General features: G+C 35.7%; 1 protein-coding gene across 15 annotated transcripts in view; it reads left to right on the top strand.

The window, feature by feature from the left end:
• Window positions 1-25,241, top strand: part of MYO6 (myosin VI) — a 141,547-nt gene that overhangs the window by 74,816 nt on the left and 41,490 nt on the right. For all 15 annotated transcript variants that reach the window (XR_004968894.1, XM_036317775.1, XM_036317787.1 and 12 more), the window contains 9 exons: window positions 291-396; window positions 2,597-2,652; window positions 5,120-5,217; window positions 5,550-5,714; window positions 10,186-10,266; window positions 12,844-13,024; window positions 18,441-18,585; window positions 21,777-21,934; window positions 25,049-25,140. Coding sequence is in view for 14 of the 15 variants with exons in the window: in XM_036317775.1 (XP_036173668.1) it covers window positions 291-396; window positions 2,597-2,652; window positions 5,120-5,217; window positions 5,550-5,714; window positions 10,186-10,266; window positions 12,844-13,024; window positions 18,441-18,585; window positions 21,777-21,934; window positions 25,049-25,140 (1,082 nt within the window). In the remaining variant the exon portion in view is untranslated. The remainder of the gene's footprint in view (window positions 1-290; window positions 397-2,596; window positions 2,653-5,119; window positions 5,218-5,549; window positions 5,715-10,185; window positions 10,267-12,843; window positions 13,025-18,440; window positions 18,586-21,776; window positions 21,935-25,048; window positions 25,141-25,241) is intronic.

Here is a 25,241-nt window from a genome sequence, read left to right as displayed (position 1 = left end):
TGGGAAGAACTGAGCCACAGCTCATAATATGGAGACATTCTAGTACAAACATAAGAGTTGTTTATTTGGCTTTCACATTACTTAGCTGTCAGAATCATAAGCTGCCAGACCATTTAAAGCAAATACTTTAGAGATGTTTTGAATACTTTTGAATGCTTTCATTTAATTATAAGCATGCATTTATAATTTCTTTAGGAGTAATTTCTCTTTGCTAGTAAATGAATTTTCTGTCATCTAGTAAATCTGTATTTAATGCACTGCTCATCATTAATGTGTTATTTTGACTCCAGCTGATAAGGCTTTTCGAGACATGAAGGTGCTCAAGATGAGTCAGTCTATCATTGTATCTGGAGAATCTGGAGCTGGCAAAACGGAAAATACAAAATTTGTTCTAAGGTGAGAAATATTGAGCTAACGTGGAATAAAATTTGAACAGGTTGATTTTTTTTATTGTGACAAAAATATATAGCAAAATTTACCATCTCAACCACTTCTAATGTGTACAGTTCAGTAATATTCAATATATTCACATTGTTTTTCAGTCAGTTTCCAGAACTTCTCATCTTGCAACACTGAAACTCCATACCCATTACACAATTCCCCATTTTCCTCTAGCTCAGCCCTTGGCAACCACCCTTATATTTTCTGCTTCTGTGATTTTGACTACTCTAGATACCTCTCATATAAGTAAATCATACTGTGTTTATCTTTCTGTGACTGGCTTTTTCCACTTAATGTAATGTCCTCAAGGTTCATTTATGTTGTAGCATATGTCAGAATTTCCTTCCTTAGTAAGGCTGAATAATATTCCATTGTATGTATATATTACATTTTGTTTACCCAGTCATTTATCAGTGTGCACTTGGATTGCTTCCATTTCTTGGCTACTGTGAATAGTGCTGCGATGAATATGTTATGAACAAAGAGATACAGATATCTCTTTGAGATTGGTTTGAACAGGTTGATTTTGGATTTCTTTGCATGTTTTATGACCTAGTTTAAAATAGTGGGCTGTATCCCTTTTATTTTATTTTATTATTAATGTTTTTAATTTTATTGGGGTGACATTGGTCGACATGAACATACAGGTTTCATGTGTGGATAACTTATTTACAGAATCTGTTTATAGGACCATGTGTCCACCACCCAGAGTCAAATCTTCTCCTGTCACCTCATATTAGGACCCCTTTCTTCCCTCACCCCCTCCCTCTGGCAAGCCACCACACTGCTATTTGTGTTCATTAGTTTCAGTTTTATATTCCACATATGAATTACATCATATAGATAGATCTTAGCCTTTTCTGTTTGACTTATTTCACTTTGCATAATGTTCTCAAGGTCCATCCATGCTGTTGTGAATGACGCTATTTCAAGCAGACATCTTATGTGGAAGCTAAGCTCTGTATATTGAAAACTATTTCTGACGTTACTCTTTTGAGGATACTGGAGAAGACCAGTGCTGGTTAGGCAAAGGGAAATCTATGAATATTCCTTCACATCCAACCTTTACATTCTGTTCTCAATATTCCCCCGCAATTAGTATAGTTGAAACCCTTTTTTTACATTAATGATGACTGGCCTTATTTCTCCTTATCCACAACCTTCCTCTCAGTGTATCCCTTGTGCTGCCATCAAATTAAACTGTACACTTTTTTTTTCAAATCATAGCATTTTAAATACAGAAGGAACAATAGTACTCATTATAGTTTAATACTTTCAGTTTATATATCAGGGATGTTAAGTCTAATGTTAAAGCTACTGCTAGGACCGGGGAATGCATTCTAAATTCTCACCAGGGTTGTTCTCATGTATTATAGTTCTTAGTCGATTGCTGCATGGTAGATCCCTTTTTCAAACTTTGCTATTTTTTTTAATGCAAATGTATATGCTATTTAGAGTTATTTATATGAAACCAATTTGAGTTTGTTATTGCCTATTATGCACGTGCAATTCTTGTTAAATGAATGCTTCCTAATACTCTTGGAATTCTAAGTGGTTAAGTTTCTTTTTCTCTTGTATGTAATAGTCATATAGTAAGTCTGTGGTTAATATACACCTTTGAAATGAACAAGTAATTAAGAAACTGTAAAATTATGGTGTAAACTGATAAGTCAGAGGTTTCTCTGTTTTGAAATATGCCAGGCAAGTAGTTGATCCGTCATGTTTTATCTTGCACTGTAACAACATGAAGAGTGGTAATTTCCTAGTTGTTCAGTGGCAGATTACTGTATTTTATCTAGCCAGAGAGATTGAATTAATAGGCTATCACTAAAGCCTTCGTAATCAAATGCAGAAATGAATATTCCTGTGTGCAATGTATGGCATATTTAAAACCAGATGGTTAAAGTCAGAATATTCCCCAAAATAGTTTTTTAAAAACAATGCTGATTTAGATGTTAAAGGCAATCCAGATAGATTTAAATGTTTAAAGAGCTGTAACAGAATAGTTGCATTTAAATATAAATTTGTAATTTTTAGATAACCAGTTACAACAATGATCCAGGTTTAAATTTTCCATGTATTAAACAATATTAAAATTGTCATGTTAAAATTATAATTTATTGTCATCTAAATTTTTATATCATATTTTAAACAGATATCTGACTGAATCCTATGGAACAGGTCAAGATATTGATGATAGAATTGTCGAAGGTATTGTTAATTTTTAAAATTATTATTTTATGTTGTTAGATATGTACGAGAGAATCCTCTGTAAGTGGTCTGGCATGTTCTCCCAGAGACCCAAGATTCTTCCTTCAACAAATCTTTGCTCAGATACCATGTTTTCATTTACTTAATAGCTGTTGTCACTCCTTCCCCTCCACCAATGTAAATGCTAAGATGGCAAGAATTTTTATATATTCCAAACCTCTGGTGTAGTCCTGATACATAGCATATCAGTGATCCATAAACAGCAGTGGATGGATGAAAGAAATGCAGGAAACATCTTTTGGGTGAATGAAGGAAATACAGGAAGCTCTGTAGCCTCCTGTTTTTACTTTGTGTGTTTTTTTTTTTTTGTAAAATAGGAGAGAGCAAGAAGGTTATTTAGAATTGAAGTGCTTTTGGGGAAAATCATTTTAACAGAAGAGTACAATTAGAAGGCAAGGCTCTGTAAATTGATTCATGTTTCTTGATCTAAATGATTTTTTTACTTTTACTTACAATTCTCACTGTGGTATTGTGACACAACAAGTATGAGGATCTCGTAAGTAATGCTATATTCACTGTAAAGTACCTACTTTAGTGACGGAATTACCCTTTAAAATTAAATAAATAAATAAACAAACAAACAAACAAATAAATAAATAAAACAAATTATGGGTTAATTCAATAAACTACTAATTAGTATTCTGATTTGTTTACTTGAGGTGCACACTTGCCTGAGAATTGAATACAAGGCTGTGCTGTATTGTACAACATGTAGTGTTCTCGAGTTGAGAAAAGTTGGAAAGTATTATCCCAAATATTTCTACAACCCTTTACTAGAGGATAGTGCATATTAACTGGCAGGACACAGAAATCTTTTGATGCCATTTTAATTGAAGTTTGGAATAAGTATATCATTAATAGCATTAATACAATTTTTTGATGGAGAGGCCCTTATCCTATTTTTGGGTATTTTATTAATATATTAAATCTTTCAGTAAAAACTGGTGATGGAGTCCGTAAAGGAGTTGGGGAGACCTGTAATTAAGTCCCTTTTTTTGCCAGTAGCCAGTCATGTGACCTTCCACAAGTCAGTTGACTGTGTTGTGCAATAGTTTTTTGCCCACCTGAAAGGTGAGGTATATATGCTAACATTGCCTTTAGTTTTACATGCTTTCTTACTTATTTTTCCAAGTGAAAAAACGGGGGAGTGATCTTTAAAAGGGTTTAGAGCAGGGGTGGGCAAACTTTTTGACTCGAGGGCCACAATGGGTTCTTAAATTGGACTGGAGGGCCGGAACAAAAGCATGGATGGAGTGTTTGTGTGAACTAATATAAATTCAAAGTAAACATCATTACATAAAAGGGTACGGTCTTTTTTTTCAATACTTTTATTCATTTCAAACGGGCCGGTTTAGAGACTAGTTAAGTTTTCTACTGTGGCTAGAATAAGAGAAATGGATTTTAAAGTTTCATAAAAAATACTCTAGCGATAGACATTGTGAAGCAATTTATTAGGTGGTTGAGGGAGAATATGTGACTAAGATTGACATTAGTCTGGTATGTTTACAGTTGAGACTCTTGTGAGTACAAGAATAGATTCTGGTAACCTTATAGATGTGATATGTCTATAAAATAAAAACAAATCTTATATTTGTTTATTGAGATTTACAAACTATTGTTCTGAGAACCTGTGTAGATAATTCTATAAACTAGTTCATTAGTTTTATTGGATATGCATGTAAAAATGTTAAATCTGGAGGTTTTATTAATATACTAGAGGCCTGATGAATGAAAATTCGTGCAAGAGTAGGCCTTCCTTCCACTGGCTGCCGGCACTGGCTTTCTGCCGGCACCGGCTTCCCTCCGGAATCCGGGACCGGGCTGCTGGCACCAGCTTCCCTCCGGCACCCGGGACCTGGGCTGCTTCCATCTTCTGGCCTCCAGCAGGTACCCGGAACCCGGGCTGGTTTCCCTCCAGCCCCAGCTTCGTCAGGAAGGACGTTTGAAAGACGTCTGGTCTTAGTAGCATATTATCCTTTTATTATTATAGATAAAATATTTTAGACAAGTAAGTCAACTAATAATTTGTTGCCTGTATTTTGTCACAAGAGGTGTGCTGTTTTCGGTATTATTATCACTACTCTAGTAGGACTGATGTACTTGTGACAATCTTAACATTTTTAGGGAATAGTTTAAAAACTTGAGTTAGAAATTTTGTAACTTAGTGAATTTTAAAAAATTCAGTCTTTCTCATAACATATTTATTTTTAAATATATTTTGAGTAATTTTCCCATCTCTTACACGTTAATAAGGCCTGAACAGGGAATAGTCAGTAAATATTTGTGGGAATTGGCATTACATGTGAATTTTCATGTAATATTTTTGAGAACAGTTTTAGCTATATCATTTTATAAATTTCCTTTATGCTAATTTTTTGATGAAATATTTTCATTTCTATTTTAATAGCTAACCCACTCTTGGAAGCCTTTGGAAATGCAAAGACTGTTCGCAACAATAATAGCAGTCGATTTGGAAAATTTGTAGAAATACATTTCAATGAAAAGGTGAGAGTGAGTTTGGGGATGATATGTTTGGGGAATGTTTTTGAAAAATACGAGGGTCTTAATAGAATTGGTACTGTACTTGAACTTCTGGTAAATTTGTTTTAGTGTCTCTCTGTTACTTTAAATAGATGGGATAATACATATGTTCAAACTATGACCTCTATTAAACACTTGAAGCTTACATTTAGTTATGTGTTTTTCCCCCTTTATTTGATAAACATTACAACCTTTTTGATAGACAAATGTTTATTAGAAAAAATAAATACTTTAACATTTATCGGTTATACTTTAAGACTTGACATGCAAAAATGTGTTTCCTCTTTGTTTTTTAGAGTTCAGTTGTTGGAGGATTTGTTTCCCATTATCTTCTAGAGAAATCTAGGATCTGTGTTCAAGGCAAAGAGGAGAGGAATTATCATATCTTTTATAGGTTGTGTGCGGGTGCTTCTGAAGATATTAGGGAAAAACTTCATTTGAGCTCCCCAGATAATTTTCGGGTAAGTTGGATGAAAAAATTTCATGCAAGACTTGCAAATTGAATTGTCTTTGACTATAAAACTTATTTTAGTGGATTTTGATAGTTTTGTGTAACTTACATTAAATTTTGATAGCTTTATGTAACATGACATAATTTCTGTACTAAGTAGATTTCTATTTAGACTTCCTGCCGCCTTTGTAATGTAACACCATATGAGGAATTATATAATGGTCAGGTGAAAGGGTAGATGTTAACCTTATCAGTGTAAGCTCAATAAGAAATTTGTACTAGTTCTATAATGTTGGCTTTAAAGTTACCTTTTACTTTTTGTAAAACAAAAGTAAGCTTGACCACTGAATTAATATTAGTAAGGGCCTATGATTTTATCTTCCTTAATTCAGTTCAACAACAAATATTTTTGTTTGCCCAGTGGGTGCCAGACATTGTGCCAGGGTTATAAAGATAAAATGAGCCCTAACTGGTTTGGCTCAGTGGATAGAGCATCGGCCTGCGGACTGAAGGGTCCCAGGTTCGATTCCGGTCGGGGGCGTGTGCCTTGGTTGCAGGCACATCCCCAGTGGGAGGTGGGCAGGAGGCAGCTGATCGATGTTTCTCTCTTGTCGATGTTTCTAACTCTCCCTTCCTTTCTGTAAAAAAAATCAATAAAATGTATTTTTTTAAAAAAAGATAAAATGTAACAGTTCCTGCTTCTGAGCAACCTAGGGTCTGGAGACACACACACACACACACACACACACACACACACACACACACACACTGATGTGTTGAAATGATAAATAGAAATGCATAGGATGCTGGGGATTTTGGAAAAGCTTAATGGAACAACTGAATCCTGCAGGATTTTCAAGTGTTGACTAGAGAAGGAAAGGTGCAAAGGTTATTCCTGGTAGATGCAAAAAGATGAACAGAGAAAGGCAAGAAACAGTAAAGCAGGAAATGGTAGGAGGTGATGCTTGAGAGTTTGAACTTCTGTAGTTAATGAGCTATTTAAGGGCTTTAAGTAGAAAATTGGGTGTCAGAGCTATACTTTCCTCTGGCTTTAATATGGAGATGACTTTAAGGGAGTAGAGCATGAGATGGATTGAAATAACAGCCAACGATAAATTGTTTGGGAATCTATGGCTACAGGTTGAAGTAAGAATTGCTCGGTGTCTGAATTTGTTTTATGGATGGCAGGGTTACAGAGTGGTGGGCATACAAAATATTAAGAGGTAATATTGATAGGACTTGGAGACTGATTCTGGTAGGGAGTAGAAAGAGTTGGGGATAATTTCCCAAAATTTGATTAGGAAAACTGAGTGGATATAAATACCATATTAGGGCCAGATGAAAGATTGAGCACATAGGATGAGTTCAGTTTGGAACCTATGGATCATCTGAGCAGGGATGTTCAGAAGATCAGTGGCAGTGCTGGAGTGACCGGTTTGGGAGATGGTATTCTGGTGGAAGTTAGAACCATTATAGTGAATAGATGAGGTTGTCCAGAGAGATTGTATGATGTAGAAAATGCGGAGGATGAGCAGATGAAGAGTTGCCCAAGAAAGGAAGCTCAAGTAGAGTTGTGAGGGAAGTACAGAAAAATCACGAGTGCCAGGAATCGCAAGCCAATTGAGTTTCTAGGAGTGGTGACTAGGGATGGCTAGCATAATTTACAAATTCTCAGCTAGGAAATAGTGTCCCTCTACCTAGAGAGTATCATGCTAAGTGAAATAAGTCAGATAAATATCACATGATCTCACTCATATGTGGGATCTAAGTAACAAAATAAACTGTTGTACGGAGTGGATCCAGAGACATGGAAGCATGGAACAGAGTGTGGAATCTCAGAGGAAAGGTGGGGGAGGGTGGGTGGATGGGAGGTAACCAATCAAAGATCTTGTATGCATATATGCATAACTCATGGATACAGATAATAGGGTGGTGAAGGCCTGGGGTAGGGGGCAGGGGTGGGCTGGAGGGGGTCAAAGGGGGAAAGAGGGGGACATGTGTAATACTTTCTACAATAAAGAGTTCTCTTAAAAAAACAAGAAAATAGTGTCCTTGTGAGAGAGATGGGAGTCTTGGTATGGAGGTTAGAAATGTAGTGTGTGTAAAATTTTCCAGGTAATTTTGATAGTCCTCTTTGGACAGGAATCCTCCATTTGAAAATCGTGTGTGTGTGTGTGTGTGTGTGTGTGTGTGTGTGTGTGTATACATATATATATGTATATATGTATATATATATATATATATATATATATATATATATATACACACATATATATATATATGTTCTCTCTGTGTGTACCTGTGTGTGTATGTGTATTTATCATAGCTTCTCTTTATTTAATTAGTTTCTTTTAATGTGTACTTGGAAATTTTAAAACTTCATTGTTTCAAAGTGCTTTATAACTGCATCTATTAAAATGTTCAGCCTTCTCTAGAACTCACCACATTAATTGGAATTTGCAATTAGTTGACCACATTATCTTCATGAAAGTAGAAGAGGCATATCTAGACAATGATTTTTAGAAAAGTAATATAAATTACTGTGAATCATATGAAATGTAATAATCATGATGTGGCTCTGTCCTCAATGAGTTAATGATAAAGTGATGTTACTACTCTTGTCTTAATCTAGCGTTTCTGCTTGGAGGCTTAGAGCATAGTTTTTGCATGTCTCAGAATGTACCGATTTTCCTGGCACAATCGTAGGCATCCTAAAAGGGCAGCTACTGAAATCCTTGACCAGGTCAGAGAGTTTCCTGCCTCTGTAGTGTGACTTGGGAGTCATGATTTCCTCTTTTATAAGCGAGTCCTTTGGTGTTAGGAGACTACAGGAACAGCATTGCCTTTCACCTAAATACATCTACTGTCTTGATATTCCTCTCATACATAAATACACACACCTCTCTATTCCTCCCCCAAAATGATGATACCTTACAGTGGTTTGGAAGTGTGTTGATAATTTCATCAGGTTTTTCGGTAGTTTACAGCAATTATAGATATGGTGGTAAAGATAAAAAAGAATCCTACAGTAGGGTGAACACTTCCATAAAATACACACGTATTTTGTAAAATAAAGGTTTAAATTTTTACATTATTCAAAATTTGCAAATATTTTTGTGTATATATTTTTTGTATATATTTTATAGTCATGCAAAGATCCTTAAGCACAAATAAAGCTTTGATAGAATGAGGGTAGATTGCAAGAATAGTTACAACTTTCTATTTACAGAAAAGTTGGAAGACACAAGTATATTTCCTAGGTTGTAATATTAATTAAGTTCATCTGTCCAATAGCCAAGTAATTGATAAAAATAATTAGGGTGGGGGGATAAATTCTTGCTACCAAAGAAAACATTTGTTTGGGCTCTGTATGTTTAAGCTACTGTTATCTTACTAAATATTAGAGCTCTTTTTTGAAATAGTTAATTGAAAATACTTACCAGTATTATTCCCCCTCCCTTCTCTTTTATTTTCCCCCCAAAGTTTCTACAGTAGAAAGAAAAACTTAATACCAACATTTTCTGGTTTTTACCAATTTTAATATTTCATTATAATGGAGGAGGGAAGATAGATGGATGCATTGATCATCTAAAATATTAATTTATTTCAAAATTATTCAAAATTTACTGTAATTTTTCCCCTTGGTATCTGTATAATGTGGTATCTTAAATCTTGGAATACATGCCATGATGCATGGAATCATAGTGACCTGATTTAAGGGGCGCTGAGATGTTTTTTAAAAATTTGCCATCTTGTTCCTTGTGCACTTCCTTCCTGCCTCCTCCCCTCACTCCCTTAAAGGTGGGTAAGAGATTCTCTTTTTAGACCAATATAGTATTATATTCTTCCAACTACTTCCCTTGTTCTATATTTTGAAAGCCTTTAAAAGGCTTCTGGGCAACAAAGAAAATCCTTGAGATAAAAGCTGAAACTGTTATTTGAATATGAAGGTTCTTATGGCAAGTATTGTAATTTATGTGTAGTCAGTGTTAACTGTCAGTAAATATGAAAGGCATGTTTTAAAGAACTGGTTCTAAAAATAAAAAATTAAGAAATTTAAAGATAATATTTGTTAATTATTTAGGAATTGAAATATTACTTGAAATATTCAACAACACTGTGTGGGTCTTTGAGACTCACACATTTAGTAAGACGGTGATTTTCATTACTATCTGTAGTTGGTATGAAGATATTTGACACTGTGAATATTTTAAATTGCTGCCCTTTAAATATAGAAAAGCTTTATGGCATTGATTTTTATGTTAACCATAAAATATAATGTACTGTGAGGAATTGGGATTTTCAATATCCCTGGTTTGATTAGTAGGAGTAAAATGCTTATATAGAAGTACTGATTTTCCTTGACAGGTTATGTTTAGAAGTTCTTTATGGTTAGCGCTACTTGTTAAGTTGTATTGTCTCCTGAACTGTTTTCCTGAGGGTCATATTTGTTAATTACATTTAACATTTCTTTGTTCTAGTATTTAAACCGAGGCTGCACTAGATACTTTGCTAACAAGGAAACTGACAAGCAAATTTTGCAGAACCGAAAAAGTCCTGAGGTATAGTAGACTATTTTTTTTAAATTAAAATCTTTAATACCCAAAAAATTGTGCTAAAAGATACATTTTTTATTTTGGAGCCCAAATAAGTTTTCTTACTTTTAGGCTGGTACTTTCGAAAACTAAATACTCATCCAAGCCTTTCTAGAGTGTATGTAGTACTTGATGCCTATGCTGGTATCTCCAGAGCTTTAGGTTCTGGCTCCTACACTGCTCTCCTCTTGTTCTTTTTTGCGGCAAGAGGGTGTTGAATTGCCTAAGAATTATCCTTTGCTAATATTTTTGAAACTTGTTCTCATATTACCCACTTGAGATTAAGTATAAAATATGTCTTTTATAATTGCCTACTTTAAGGCAGAAATAAGCTTTGTGGTAGACATTATTGTGAATTAATGCTTATCTATTATTGTATTTCTCTTTAAAACATATTTCTGTAATATATTATAAAAAACTTTGCATGTAGGCCTTACTTAATTATTACATTTCTAAAAGTAATTATTTATAATTATACCATTAACTATTACTTAAAGAACATTAAATCCTTAATCTAAAAATTTACTATAACACATAAATTTTAATATGCATTGTGTAAGTAATAAGTGGTATTAAGCTGTATCTACTCAAGGAGTTTAACTTGTAAATTACAAAGTCAGGATTAATTATAGGGACTAGTCATATTGTCTTTATTAATTTTATTAAAATATTTATATTGAGTACTTAATTGAACACGTTTTTATTGTACTCAGTTTTTAATGCTTCTGCATTTGAGAGTCAGATGCTTTTGACTCCTTTCAAAATGAGTGAGATGAATTATGTCTTTATTATATTCATGGAAAAGAACAGAAAGCAATGAAAATTCCCATTATTTCGAATTCTAACAGTTAATTTTTAAGTTGACACTTTAGCTATTATTTTAGACCCAGCTGTCTGAACTATAAATTATTAACTTTAGTTTGTTACATGCATGGTTGGAACTTTAAGAAGTAACATTAATGTTTATTATGATACCTTATTTTGTCATGATAACCTATATTTTCATAAGGCATCATCAAAATATAGAAATTATATTCTTTCCACTAAGATAATGGAGATATTTCCTTTGGCATGGAATAATATGAGTAGAGAGGAAAGAAAATTGGATTTTACTGTTTAAAGAGTAACATGGTACTCTCCTATGAAGAAAATGTACTCTTTCTGATTCTAGTGTCAGCAGACTTTGTTAGGAATCTTATTTATATTATTAAGTTTATATATAGAGATATATAAGTGAACAATGAATTAATATGTTTAAATTACTTTTTATGTCTTCTTTATCAGGAGGATGAGGTGATCATTTTGACTAATTAGAATCCTTTGCCTAGTTCCATTTGAGTGCCTTTAAGCTGTGTGTAATTTTTAGGAGAATGCAGTATTTTTAGTCTTCCATAATTGCAATGTATTCATTAACATTTGATTAAAAACAGTTTTTAAATGATGTAACCATTCAATTGCAAGACTAAAAATTCTGCGTGATGTGTGTTTTCTGTTAACTTTGGCTGCACGCGATTGTTTCCTTTACTGCTTTTAAAAATAAGATAAAATTTCTTTATCTAGACATTTTCCAGAAATTTCACACAAATATAATTAAACATTTTAAAGAATTTTGTGGAAGGCAATCAACTTTAGCTGAGAAGCAGTGGGCAACCGGAGGAGAAGAAACATCTCCAAGAGGTGTCTTTAATGGCCAATTAAGTCTCATGCTGTTACCTAATGTTTAATTTTACTTACTCATTCTCAAGTTCTGGAAAATTTCTAGACCAACCTTTCTATGTCCAGTAACTTTTATTTTTCTCCTTTTAGTTTTTGCAGGCCTGATTTTTCCTTCCTTTTTCTGAGTTTGTTATAAGTTCTAACAATGAATACTTTAGATGCATGTTTTTAAGAGAGAAATAAAATTCTCTTCATTTTTTTCTGATACGTTTTCAGTTATTGCATAAATTCTTAGAGTAAGCATAATGCTTACTAATACATTTTACCTCATTTATATTTACATAGAAAGGCTTAAAAAGTACTTCTCAGGCCATGAAAACTTATTAGCCTGTTCACTATTTACTACTGTTGAATATTAGTGCAGTTGATGGCAATTAACCTAAAGGGGTATAATGCTAAGTGTCAGATTAAAACTTTTTTTACAATTTTTTTGCCTCAGTTCATTTTGACCTATGGTTCATGTTGATTCATTTCAACCACTAATATTCCATTCTTTTTTAATCAATTTTTATTTTTATCTAATACCCTAGCATTATATGCTTTAGAGTTAATATTGTAATTAAGTTGGAAAACATCTTATTCCATTTTTGACTGAAATTTTTATTGAGATAATTGTAGATTCTTATGCAGTTGAAAGAATTATAACGAGAGATTCTGTGTACACTTCACCTAGCCATTCAGTTTTTGAATGTTAGAATATTAAAGTTTTTCCATCAGCACATTTTATTTTTGCATGTTATATAGTGCAGCAGTAGACTTCGTGTAGTGTTTTTTTAGTATACTTAAATAATGTAAGATGCAGCTAATTGATGTCCTCTTATTTTATAGTATCTTAAGGCAGGTTCCTTGAAAGATCCTTTGTTAGATGACCACGGAGATTTTATTAGAATGTGCACAGCCATGAAAAAGATTGGTTTGGATGATGAAGAAAAGCTTGATCTGTTCCGGGTAGTAGCTGGTGTCCTGCACCTTGGAAATATTGATTTTGAGGAAGCTGGAAGCACTTCAGGTATCTTTGTGGTTTTTTGTTTCCTTTTGTTTTTAAGGAGTAAAACTAAAGGTTCTGTCATTTCTTTGTCATATGTAAGTTGAACCCGTGTGCAGGTTTAATACCCTGAAATTTCTAGAATTTACTGTTGTATGGTGAGTCATGGAAATGAAGGATGCTGCATTGTCAGTCATTATTAGTTCTGATGAGGAATACATTTACTTATGAAGGACAAGTAACTGCCATGGTCATATTTAGTGACATTTTCAACTGATATTATACTTTCCCAATAAATGAACAGAATAATTCTCTACCATCTGTTAAGGTATTTTGACATTTTTTAAGGCTCATTGATTTAAATTTGGATCATTTAATTAGGGCAATTGAATACATAAAAGCCCAATTACTTTATTACTGGAAAATTAAAATAGGTTGAATTTTGTGCAAATTGAAAAGAGCATTTAAGTGCATGCATGATAGTAACTTTCCAACTCTCTTGGTATATAGCCTTACATAAAGAGTAAGAATTTTTATACACTCTTAAATTTGTTCTGTGAACACAGGGGTTGGGAAACTTTGGCCCATGGCCGCATCTGACCAGTGGCTTGTTTTAGTAAATACAATGTTGTTAGAACACAGCCGCACCCATTTCACTGACGCCTCGTTTGTTCCAGCTTTTGTGCTCCAGTGGCAGAGTTGAGTAGTTGTGACTGAGAGACTGTTGACAGCAAAGCCTAAAATCTGACATTAGGGAAAAAAGGCAGTTGACTCCTACATAAACACATTATTTAAAAATCTTATACTGAGTTAAAAATATTGAAAGCATCATTTCATAGAGGAGTCAATACCATGGGCTTTGGTGTCAGATCCCAGAAGCTCTCTGAGCCTTGTTTTTGTTCATTTCTAAAATAATGAAGTAACTCATGAGAACTGCTCTTCAAGTACCTAGCAATAGTGTGCATATAGGGAAGGGGCACAAGAGTGAGGAAACAGAACATTTAAAAATGTGCCTTCTGTGTGCAAGACTCTATATAGACAGTATTTCATCATCATCATAACCCAAACTTGATAAAGATAATGAGGTAGGAGATATTATCTCCATTTTACACACATGCAACCTGTGTAAAATGGTTGTTAATGAAATTGTTGATATGAGAGCCAAGTTCTACCCATGTTTAAATAACTCAGTTAATTTTCCCTCTATGCTCCTAGTCACTGACCTTCCCAAATGTGGTGATCTGTGAATGAGCAGATTCAAATAGACATTCTTAATGACTTACAGATTTAATGTCCTGTGATGCGGTGAAGTCAGTAATATCAGGCGTAGCATAGTGTTCAATAGCATGTGCTCTTGAAGCAGACTGCTCACCCTGTGTTAGCTACCTGTGTGACCTTGGGCCAGGAACTTCTCCATGTCTCAGTTCCTTACCTGTATACTGGACAACAACAGTCCCTATCTCTTGTTAAACAGAGGAATAAATGAGTTAAATATTTGTAAAATGATGTGAATACTTCTGTCTGGCACATAGTAATCACAGTATAAATATTTTTAATGAGTAAGGAAAATAAAAATACAGATTCCTTCCAGTTTAAAATGAGAAGAAAAAAAGCAAAACCAGGTGTGTTCTTAGTGTGCATTAAATTTTTTTATTAGTTTTTTTGAGGGACTTTTAACATTTATTTTGAAAATGTACTTAACATTAAAACACATTTCATTTCCTCTATGTCATTGTTATACCAAGGGAGCATCTGGGGGCTCTAATTAACACAAAAACTGTTTAGAATATTTAATGCACACTTTGGAATTGTTTTAGGAGTGATAAGTAGCATTTTCTTACCTCATGTTATCATCCTGAGGTAGAACATGCAAACGTACGCAGAGGATCATAAATGGGGCATGATCTAGTTAGTTGAAAAGTACTTAAATGATCAAAAGGCACATAACACATATTTACATTATCTTTAATTTTTCTTCTCAAACTTTTTTCAGTTGAAGGGAAAATGAACAGAAAGCCAAGAAGATTGGAATGAGGCAATAAATTAATAGCATTAATAAAAGGGGTTATTTTTATTTTAATAGTTAAGATTTGATTATATTACTCTTCATCCGTCCTATGAACCTTCCTATACACCTAAATGGTTTCTGTCTAATTAGAATTGATTTTTTTTCCACTAGAGAGCTCAATTTTGGCATTTTCACAATCTGAGAAAGCTGTGAATATTTTTGCAATTATTTTATTAGAAAATTTATTCTCTAGTAGTTTTTTAGAAGACACTGTTACTGAAAAGTTTTCCATAATGGAAATGCAAAAAAAAACCAAACACCCATTGGGAGTTTCTATGCTTTTTAAATTCCACATAGCAAAATTATATGTTATTATAACAAATTTTTTAAATGTTCAAAGAAGTTCTTCTTTGGAAGGGGAGTAACATGAAAACCTTACATTATTTTACAGTATTTTACCTTTTGAAAACTTTTAAACTAAATATTTTCTTACATTAGCTTTACATAATTCCTGGAAATATGTGAGAATCTTTGCAAAATAGTAAAAGAGAAGTTTTTAAAGAAATTAATGAATTATTGATAGTCACTTTTTTTCACTTACATAATTTTAGATAATGCATATGTATGTAGAAACTAAAAATGAGTGGTAAGGTTGTTTTAATAAAGTTAGAGGTTTAATACATTTAAGTATTCTCTCCCCTCTTTTTTTAACAGCTTTATTAAAATATAATTCATACCATACAATTTACCCATGCAAAGTGTACAATTCAGTGGTTTTTAGTATACTCAGTGTTGTGCAACCATAACCACAATCAGTTTTAGAGCATTGAAAGCACAAAAAAGAAACTCCATACCCTTTAGCAATGGCCCCCGCCGCCCCACCACATTCCCTCACAAACCCCTCAGCTTTAGGCAACCATTATTCTAATTTCTGTCTCTCTAAATTTGTCTGTTACCACATTTCGTATTTATTTACTGAGGTCTTTTGTGACTTTATTTTTGTGCCTGTATTTCTTTTTATTGCTGAGTAATATTCCATTGTATGGATATGCCACATTTTGTTTATCCATTCATCATTTGATGAACATTTGGGTTGTTTCCAACTTTGGCTATTATGAATAATGCTGCTGTAAACATCCATGTATAAATTTTTGCATGGGCATGTTTTTATTTCTCTTGAGTATATGCTTAGGACTGGAATTGTTGAGTCATAGGGTAACTCTATGATTAACTTTTTTTTAATTAGTTAAGGTATTACAAATGTGTCCTCATCCCCCCCATTAACCCCCAACCTCCTCTCCTCCCCCCCGCACACTCATGCTTTCATCCCCCTGTTGTCCATGTCCATTGGTTTGGCTTATATACATGTATACAAGTCCTTCGGTTGATCTCTTTCCCTTACCCCCGCCCTCCCCTACTTTCCTTCTGGGGATTGATAGCCTGATCGCTGTTTCTCAGTCTTTGGATCTGTCCCTTTTCATCAGTCTATGTTGTTCTCTATAATCCACAAATGAGTGAGATCATGTGGTATTTATCTTTCTCTGACTGGCTTATTTCACTTAGCATAATGCTCTCTAGTTCCATCCATGCTGTTGCAAGGGGCAAGAGTTCCTTCTTTTTTACTGCAGCATAGTATTCCATTGTGTATATGTACCACAGTTTTCTAATCCACTCATCTGCTGATAGGCACTTAGGCTGTTTCCAAATCTTAGCTATGGTGAATTGTGCTACTATGAACATAGGGGTGCATATATCCTTTCTGATTGGCGTTTCTGGTTTCTTGGGATATATTCCTAGTAGTGGGATCATTGGGTCAAATGGGAGTTCCATTTTTAGTTTTTTGAGGAAACTCCATACTGTTCTCCACAGTGGCTGCACCAGTCTGCATTTGAGGAACTGTCAGACTGTCTTTCAAAGTAGTGTACCGTTTTACATTCTCATCAACAGTGTATGGAAGGTTCCTGTTTCTTCACATCCTCTCCAACACCGTCTTTGTCAGAGTGTAGCCTTCATAGTGAGTGTGAAGTGTTTATCTCATTGTGGCTTTTGTTTGCATTTTCCTGATGGCTCAAGATGTTGAGCAGCTTTTCATGTCTTTATTGGCCAATTTTTTACCTTTTTTGGAGAAATGTCTATTCATGTATTTTGTCCATTTATTAATTGGGTTGTCCTTTTATTATCAAGTTGTACCTGTTTTATTAAATATATTCTAGATATAAATTTCTTATCAGATCTGTAATTTGCAAATGTTTTCTCTCATTCTGTGTGTTAGCTTTTCAATTCTTGGATAGTGTTTTTTGAAATACAAACATTATTTTTTAGATGAAGTTAAATTTATCTTTTTTTTCTTTTGTTGCTTGTGCTTTTGTTGTCATATCTAAAACCCCATTACTTACTACAATGTCATGAAGATTTTTATTTGTGTATTCTCCAAGAGTTTAATAGTTTTAGGTTACATTTAGGTTTTTGACTCATTTTGAGTTATTTTTGTGTATGGTGTGAAGTAGGTGTCCATCTTCATTCTGTTGCATATGTATATCCAGTTTTTCTAGGGCCATTTGTTGAAAAAACTATTATTTCCCCAATGAATTGTCTTGACCACCCCTTATTCATATAAGATCTCATGGTCTGTTGTTCCTGAGACCTGTCTATTTAATAGTTTACTAACATGTTATGATAAAATTCTCATTATGATTCTCATATTCGTTTTTAAAGAAGTCTTGAAATAAAAAATTTAGCAACACATTAAACCTTAAAAATTGGTAAAATATTTATTAATAAATAGTAACAATAAAGATAATAGTTAACCTTTATTAGTGGTTTCTGTGTACTAGGCACTATTCTAACTCCATATGCAACTTTGTTAATCTTTTTATATAAAACTTTATTAGGTAAGTACAGTTCTTATCCTTATTATATGGAGGAAGAAACCGAGCACAGAGAATAAGAAACTTGCTCAGGGTCACACAGCTGGTAAGTTTTAGGGCCATGTCAACCCAGAGTCTAAAGCACTATAGTATACTGTCTTCCTGTATAATACTTTTTAAAACAGCCTCCACAAATGGAAGTCTGTAGATATAGTGTACAGGTTATAGCAGTTGTCTCTTCACTCTCTTCCTCTGCCCCCAGCAATATGAGCTCATAGATGCACACACAGAAACACACTCACTTACTAAAGTGCTGTACAACACTTGCCACTAAAATTAATCCTTGGAGTTTTCCAGAGTCATATGAATTTTAATGTTAAGGTACTATATTTCTCCAGAGATTTAATATATTAACAAGGATTGTAATTCATCATTAGTATTTTAGTAAATGAGCCTTGTCTATTCCATAGTTTTATATAAGTGAAGTATACTTCTAAGAAATGAATCTTGAATATCTGGTTTACGTAATGTTTATTAATTTCAAATTAAAATATATTTTTATTAGGAGGTTGTAATCTGAAGAATAAATCGACTCAGTCTTTGGAATATTGTGCTGAATTACTGGGTTTGGATCAAGATGATCTTCGCGTAAGTTTAACTACAAGAGTCATGCTAACAACAGCAGGGGGCACCAAAGGAACAGTTATAAAGTAAGTTCCTTAACTCATCGCTCTGTAAAAATCCTGCCGTGGGGTTTGTCAAGGAAAAACCTTTTCTGAGAACACTGGGGTTAAAAGTTCATCTTTATTTATGATTCATTGTTTTCATTATAATGTTCTAAAATATATACTTAATAGATCAAAATTCTGTGTATCTCACCACAGTAATCCATCATAATAATTAACCCTGACTTTCATAGCTCTTAAAGGTGTTCCTTACAGATATATGGCATGGCACAACTTGGGAATTTATAAGGTTGTTACTTTTTTTGAACAACTCTAAAAATACAGGGTGGGGCTATAGCAGATTTATAGTTGTGAGTACACGAAACAGAGCTTATTCTTGTGTTATTAGTTACTAGGGGCCCAGTGCACGAAATTCGTGCACTGTTTGTGTGTGTGGGGGGGAGTGTCCCTCAGCCCAGCCTGCCCCCTATCACATACTGGGAGCCCTAAGGCGTTGACCCCCATCACCCTCCAATCGCAGGATCGGCCCCTTGCCCAGGCCTGACGCCTCTGACAGAGGTGTCAGGCCTGGGCAGGGGACCCTCATTTCCCCCCATCACTGGTTCTGCCCCCAGCCCAGGCCTGATGCCTCTGGCCCAGGCATCAGGCCTGGGCAGGGGACCCCCAGACCCCTCCGATTGCTGGCTCTGCCCCTTGCCCAGGCCTGATGCCTCGGCCAGAGGCGTAGACCCCCATCTCCCCCCGATCACTGGCTCTGACCCCCGCCCAGGCCTGAGGCCTCTGGCCCAGGAATCATGCCTGGGCAGGGGACCCCCATCTCCCTCTGATCGCTTGTTCCACCCCCCGCCCAAGCCTGACGCCTCTGACCCAGGCTTCAGGCCTGGGCAAGGGGACCATCATATCCCCCCAATCCCCGGCTCCGCCCCCCACCCAGGCCTGATGCCCTCCGATCACCAATCACTGGATCGGCCCCTTGACCAGGCCTGAGGCCTCTGGCAGAGGTGTCAGGCCTGGGCAGGGGACCCCCAGCTCCCCGCGGTTGCAGGCTTCGCCCCTGCCCAGGCCTAACGCCTCTGTCTGAGGCGTCCGGCCCGGGCAGCGGGACCCGCAGCTGCAATGGCCCCGCGATCGTGGGCTTCGCTTTAGGCCCAGGCAAGGGACCCCTAGCTCCTGGGACTGCCAGCTTCGACCGTGCCTAGCTCCCATCGCTGGCTCCACCCCTACTTCCTGCTATCACTGGCCAGGGCGGAAAAGGCACCTGATTCCCCGATCATGGCTGGGGGGCAGGGCAAAGGCGGCCCCAGGGTTAGCTCCCCCCTGGGTTTCCGATCACTGTCAGTGGCAGGGGGCTTCTTCCTGCTTTCCCTTTCGCCTCCCTGCATTGTGCCTACATATGCAAATTAACCGCCATCTTGTTGGCAGTTAACTGCCAGTCTTAGTTGGCAGTTAATTTGCATATAGCCCTGATTAGCCAGTGAAAAGCGTAGTGTGGTACGCCAATTACCATTTTTCTCTTTTATTAGTGTAGATTAATTGTATTATTTTTCATACGAACAACTATTAAGCTACTCTGGCCCCACCCTATATGAGCTGATTATGTTAATAAATATGTTTTAGACGACAGGTCATTAAATTTTTTTCCCCAAAACTATATATTTTGGGATATAATTTACTCTTTGGAAGTGTGAAATGTAATGATTTTTAGTATATTTATAAGGTTGTGCAGTCATCACCATTATTTAGTTTCATAAGGCAGCTGATCATTTTATTTTAAAAGTGATTTTCCTTGCAAATGGCATATACTAAAATTTCTGTTATGGAGAACTTGCTTTAGTAAAACACTTGGCAAATGGAATTTCCCCTTACATTTAGGATTCTTCATTTAGAGGAAATTACAAATGATAGGAAAATAAAAGACTAGTCACGACTTTTAAAATCAGTAACTACTAACTTCTAGTTTATATTTGAGCCTATGTACACTTTTGGCTCCAAGTCCTATATTTTAAGTATCTTTGTTTTCAGTACTATAAAATAAAATGAATTATTCAGTAACTATTCTGAAGCACTGTAAGATCTTTATTTGTGGGGTAATAATCAGATCCTCTATCCCTTCCTATATAAGGCAGGCAGTTCTAGCGACATACATCAGAAAAATTTTCAACAAATTAAAATCAAAAGGGCTAAAAAAATCTTTTACTAGTAGCCACTCAGAAAAATTACACTTTTGGAGACAGTAGCAAGGTGTGCTTATTTATTTAGCCTTTTTCATTGCTAACCTAATTCCAAATTATTCTTGCTCTAAAGAAAACCTCAGCAAGGAGGATGTATAGTAGTGCCTTAGAGTTGCGTGGTTCCTTAGAGATATTTCTGAGGCCCTAGGGAAGGCTGGTAAAAGGACTTGTAGGTGGTTCTCAGGTGTCATTTCCTCCATTCCCCCTATTTTGGAGCAGTTCTTATGAGTTTTATGTATGGAATGTTCACATAATATATTCACTTTACAAAAGGGTTTCATTGTAGGAAACATATGTTGTAAAACCACTGTTTAGGAGGGATTCAGTTGTCACTCATACCTGAATGACTCTTAAGGTTACTTCCTAATTTGACATTTTTTTTCTGGTGCTCCATGGTCTCTACACTTACTTTTATGACAGCATTGAGCCTGGCATTTGGAAATTCTCTTTTATGGCCGGCTCTCTTCATCAGACTATTGTTTTCTTGAGGACAAGGCTATGTGTCTGTATCTGCAACATCTAACTAATACTGTTATACCAAGCAGTTACTTATATTAAATCATAGAGTTGGACATTTCGGATTTTAAGGTGTAAACATTTTTTTCCTAAGCAATGTTAAACAGGTTGCTGAACTTTTAACCTTATCCCAAATTAAACACAATTTCTTTGGCATTTAAGAAAAGTCAAAGGAAGATGATTCCTCTGAATAATTTTTTATATATTCTGCATGTACAGTTAAGTATAAATTAAGGTTGAAAAGAATTTTGAGCCCAAAGTTCCTTTACTCAATAATAGATTTTAAAAAAATCTGATTGTAGATAATTCCTTTAGTTCTTCTCTGTACTTAGCCCCGTTTGTCTGTGTATATCCACAAGTGACCTTTTGTAACTATTTATTAATTTGTTCTTCACAATTAGTAGGTTTAGATATACTTTGATCTTGGGGACTATGAAGAATTCTCACTGATACAGTCTTCTTTCATAGGGTCCCACTGAAAGTGGAACAAGCAAACAACGCCCGTGATGCCTTGGCAAAGACTGTCTATAGTCATCTTTTTGATCATGTGGTAAACAGAGTAAATCAATGTTTCCCTTTTGAAACATCATCCTATTTTATTGGAGTCCTAGATATTGCTGGTTTTGGTAAGTATAGTTTCATTTATGAGTTTGTAGTTAGCTGTTTGATTTTTTTCATTAATTTTCACACCTATTTAAAATTTAAAAAGTGACTTTTTCCCGTGGCATCTCCCACCCTTCCTCTGTGTCACCTGCTTCTGCCCTTTCTGCTGTCATCCTACCCTCTCTTAGTACCTTTTGCTTGACGAGTTTTCAGTTGTATGTCCTCACCTACATTTCATTTCATAATATTTAAGTAGGAAGTTGATGCTTAAAAAAATAAAAAGGAAAGACTCATGGGTTTTGATAAAATTAAAACATGTTGATTGAAACTAGTATACAGTAAGTCCTCATTTAACGTCATCAATAGGTTTTTGGAAACTGACTTGAAGCTACAAGATGTATAACGAAACCAGTTTTACTATAGGCTGATTGATATAAATAAGAGTTAATTAAGTTCCTAAGCATATTTCTGGTAACAAAAACATTACCAAACTTCTATTTTTTTTTTCTTCTTTTTTTTATTGTTTTTATTTTTTTTAATTAAATCTTTGTTGTTCAGATTATTACATTTGTTCCTCTTTTTTCCCCCCCATAACTCCCCTCCTCCCAGTTCCCGCCCCACCCTCCGCCCTCACTCCCCACCCACTGTCCTCATCCATAGGTGCACGATTTTTGTCCAGCCTCTTCCCCCATCTCCCACACCCCTTCCCCCCCCAAGAATGGTCAGTCCATTCCCTTTCTATGTCCCTGATTCTATTATAATCACCAGTTCATTCTGTTCATCAGATTATTTATTCACTTGATTCTTAGATTCACTTGTTGATAGATGCATATTTGTTGTTCATAATTTGTATCTTTACCTTTTTCTTCCTCTTCCTCTTCTTAAAGGATACCTTTCAGCATTTCATATAATCCTGGTTTGGTGGTGATGAACTCCTTTAGCTTTTCCTTATCTGTGAAGCTCTTTATCTGACCTTCAATTCTGAATGATAGCTTTGCTGGATAAAGTAATCTTGGTTGTAGATTCTTGGTATTCATCACTTTGAATATTTCTTGCCACTCCCTTCTGGCCTGCAAAGTTTCTGTTGAGAAATCAGCTGACATTCGTATGGGTATTCCCTTGTAGGTAACTGAGTTTCTTTCTCTTGCTGTTTTTAAGATTCTCTCTTTATCTTTTGCTCTTGGCATTTTAATTATGATGTGTCTTGGTGTGGTCCTCTTTGGATTCCTTTTGTTTGGGGTTCTCTGCGCTTCTTGGACCTGTAAGTCCATTTCTTTCACCAGGTGGGGGAAGTTTTCTGTCATTATTTCTTCAAATAGGTTTTCAATATCTTGCCCTCTCTCATCTTCTGGCACCCCTATAATTCTGATGTTGGTACGCTTGAAGCTGTCCCAGAGGCTCCTTACACTATCCTCGCATTTTTGGATTCTTTTTTCATTTTGCTTTTCCGGTTCGATGTTTTTTGCTTCCTCGCATTTCAAATCATTGACTTGATTCTTGCGCTCCTCTGGTCTGCTGTCAGGAGTCTGTATAATATTCGTTATTTCAGTCCGTGTATGCTTAATTTCTAGTTGGTTCCCCAATATAACATCGAGGGTCTCATTAGTTTTCTTGTAGATCTCATTAAGTTTATTGGCGGCTTCTAAACAGTTCTTGAGAGACCTTAAAAGTGTGGTTCTGAACTCTATATCTTCCATTGACAATTTTGTCCTGTTTCTTTGTCTCCGCATTTTGTTATGCTTCCTTGGTGCACCCCCTAGTGGTCTTTGTTCGCAGTCTTATAGTTAAACCTTGATTGTTGTAGCTAATACCAGGGAGGGTTTGACCTCCAGGCCAAGTGGCTATGAGAATCAGCTGTGTCTGCAGTGAGAGAACTTCTGTCCTCTAGGGAGGTGCTAATCTAGCCTTTGCCTGAGGCTATCCGGCAAATGCCTGTGTGCAGGGCTTGGGCAGGGCGGGTCGCACAGGATCAACAGGGTGGGCCGGAGAGAGCAGTTATGGCGGCTCTCAGTCCTGTCCCCAGGGGCTCTGCCTCTCTGAGTCCCAGCACCCGCTGCAAAGCTCGGAGAGAAAGTTGCACTCGCTCTGACCGAAGCCAGACAGTCCCGCTTCTCCCGTTTGAGTCTGGGTCCCTAAAGACTCGCCCGGATCTGGAGCTCAGAGTCTGCGACTCCCTCCCGATTGAAAACGCCAACCACGCCCTCCGCCGCCAGCCCGCTCCGCGCACTCCGCACCTCAGAATTTGACTTCAGCACTGCGCCTCCTCTGAGTGTCCGTATGCGTTTCTCTTTCCTCCTAGTTGTAGGACTTCCACTCAGCCAGCGTTCCAGTGGTTCTGGGTGATGTCCCTTCCGTTTTTTAGTTTCACTTTTGAAGTAGTTGTTCAAGGCAGCAAACTCCGGCGTTAACCTATGCCGCCATCTTGGTTCTCCATATATAACATATCCCAAACTTCTAAATAGAGATCCCAAACACTTCTAATGTTAAACATTGAGCTATGCATACATTTAAGAATGTTTACATTTTGAGAAGGGCAGGATTTGTATAATGTGATCCTTATTTTAAAATGTATAATAAATCATTACCTTTTACTTACCACTGACAAGATTTCACAGTCTTCAAACATTTGTTTCCTGGTCTGTTACCAGTTTTAGTATAGCACAGACAATACACAGAATCATAGCATTTTAGAGCTGCAGGGATCTTAGAGATAATCTAATACAATCCCTTAATTTTAGAAGTGAGTTAGTATCCATAACTTTTTTATAACTGTAGTTTTACAGATCACACAGAAAAAAATCTGAAACACTTGCATTTTAAGTAATTTTCTTTAATTTAGATTACTTTAACACCTGTGCTTAAATTATGTTAAAAGTTATGTTTTATATCTTTTGCTATGACATCTCATCTGACAAACATCTTTTTCTTAAGCAGGGTATCTTTAATACTTAATTTTAAGATACTAATAAAATTTAAGTCTTGAAACAAGAGCATTTGCAGAGTACACCAATGTTTTATGTATTTTTTTAACCTAATCTTAAATTAAGCATTGATAAAATAAAATTTTATCCGAAGATAAATTTGTTAATATGAGGTTGATGTGATGATGACTCTTGATTCTGGTTTTATGTTTTCAGAGTACTTTGAACATAACAGTTATGAACAATTTTGCATCAACTATTGCAATGAAAAACTTCAACAATTTTTCAACGAAAGGATTCTGAAGGAGGTAACTACCATTACAGTCTAAATTTACCAACTGCATTAAGCTGGCTTGAGTTTCAAGGAACAGAGACATGCTGAAGTTACCCTGCTTGATGGGGTGTAATG

Source organism: Myotis myotis, unplaced genomic scaffold (assembly GCF_014108235.1).
Source record: "Myotis myotis isolate mMyoMyo1 unplaced genomic scaffold, mMyoMyo1.p scaffold_m19_p_7, whole genome shotgun sequence".
Classification (NCBI taxonomy): Eukaryota; Metazoa; Chordata; class Mammalia; order Chiroptera; family Vespertilionidae; genus Myotis; species Myotis myotis.
Note: the sequence above shows the minus strand (reverse complement) of the source record. Positions and strands in the feature narration are given on the sequence as shown.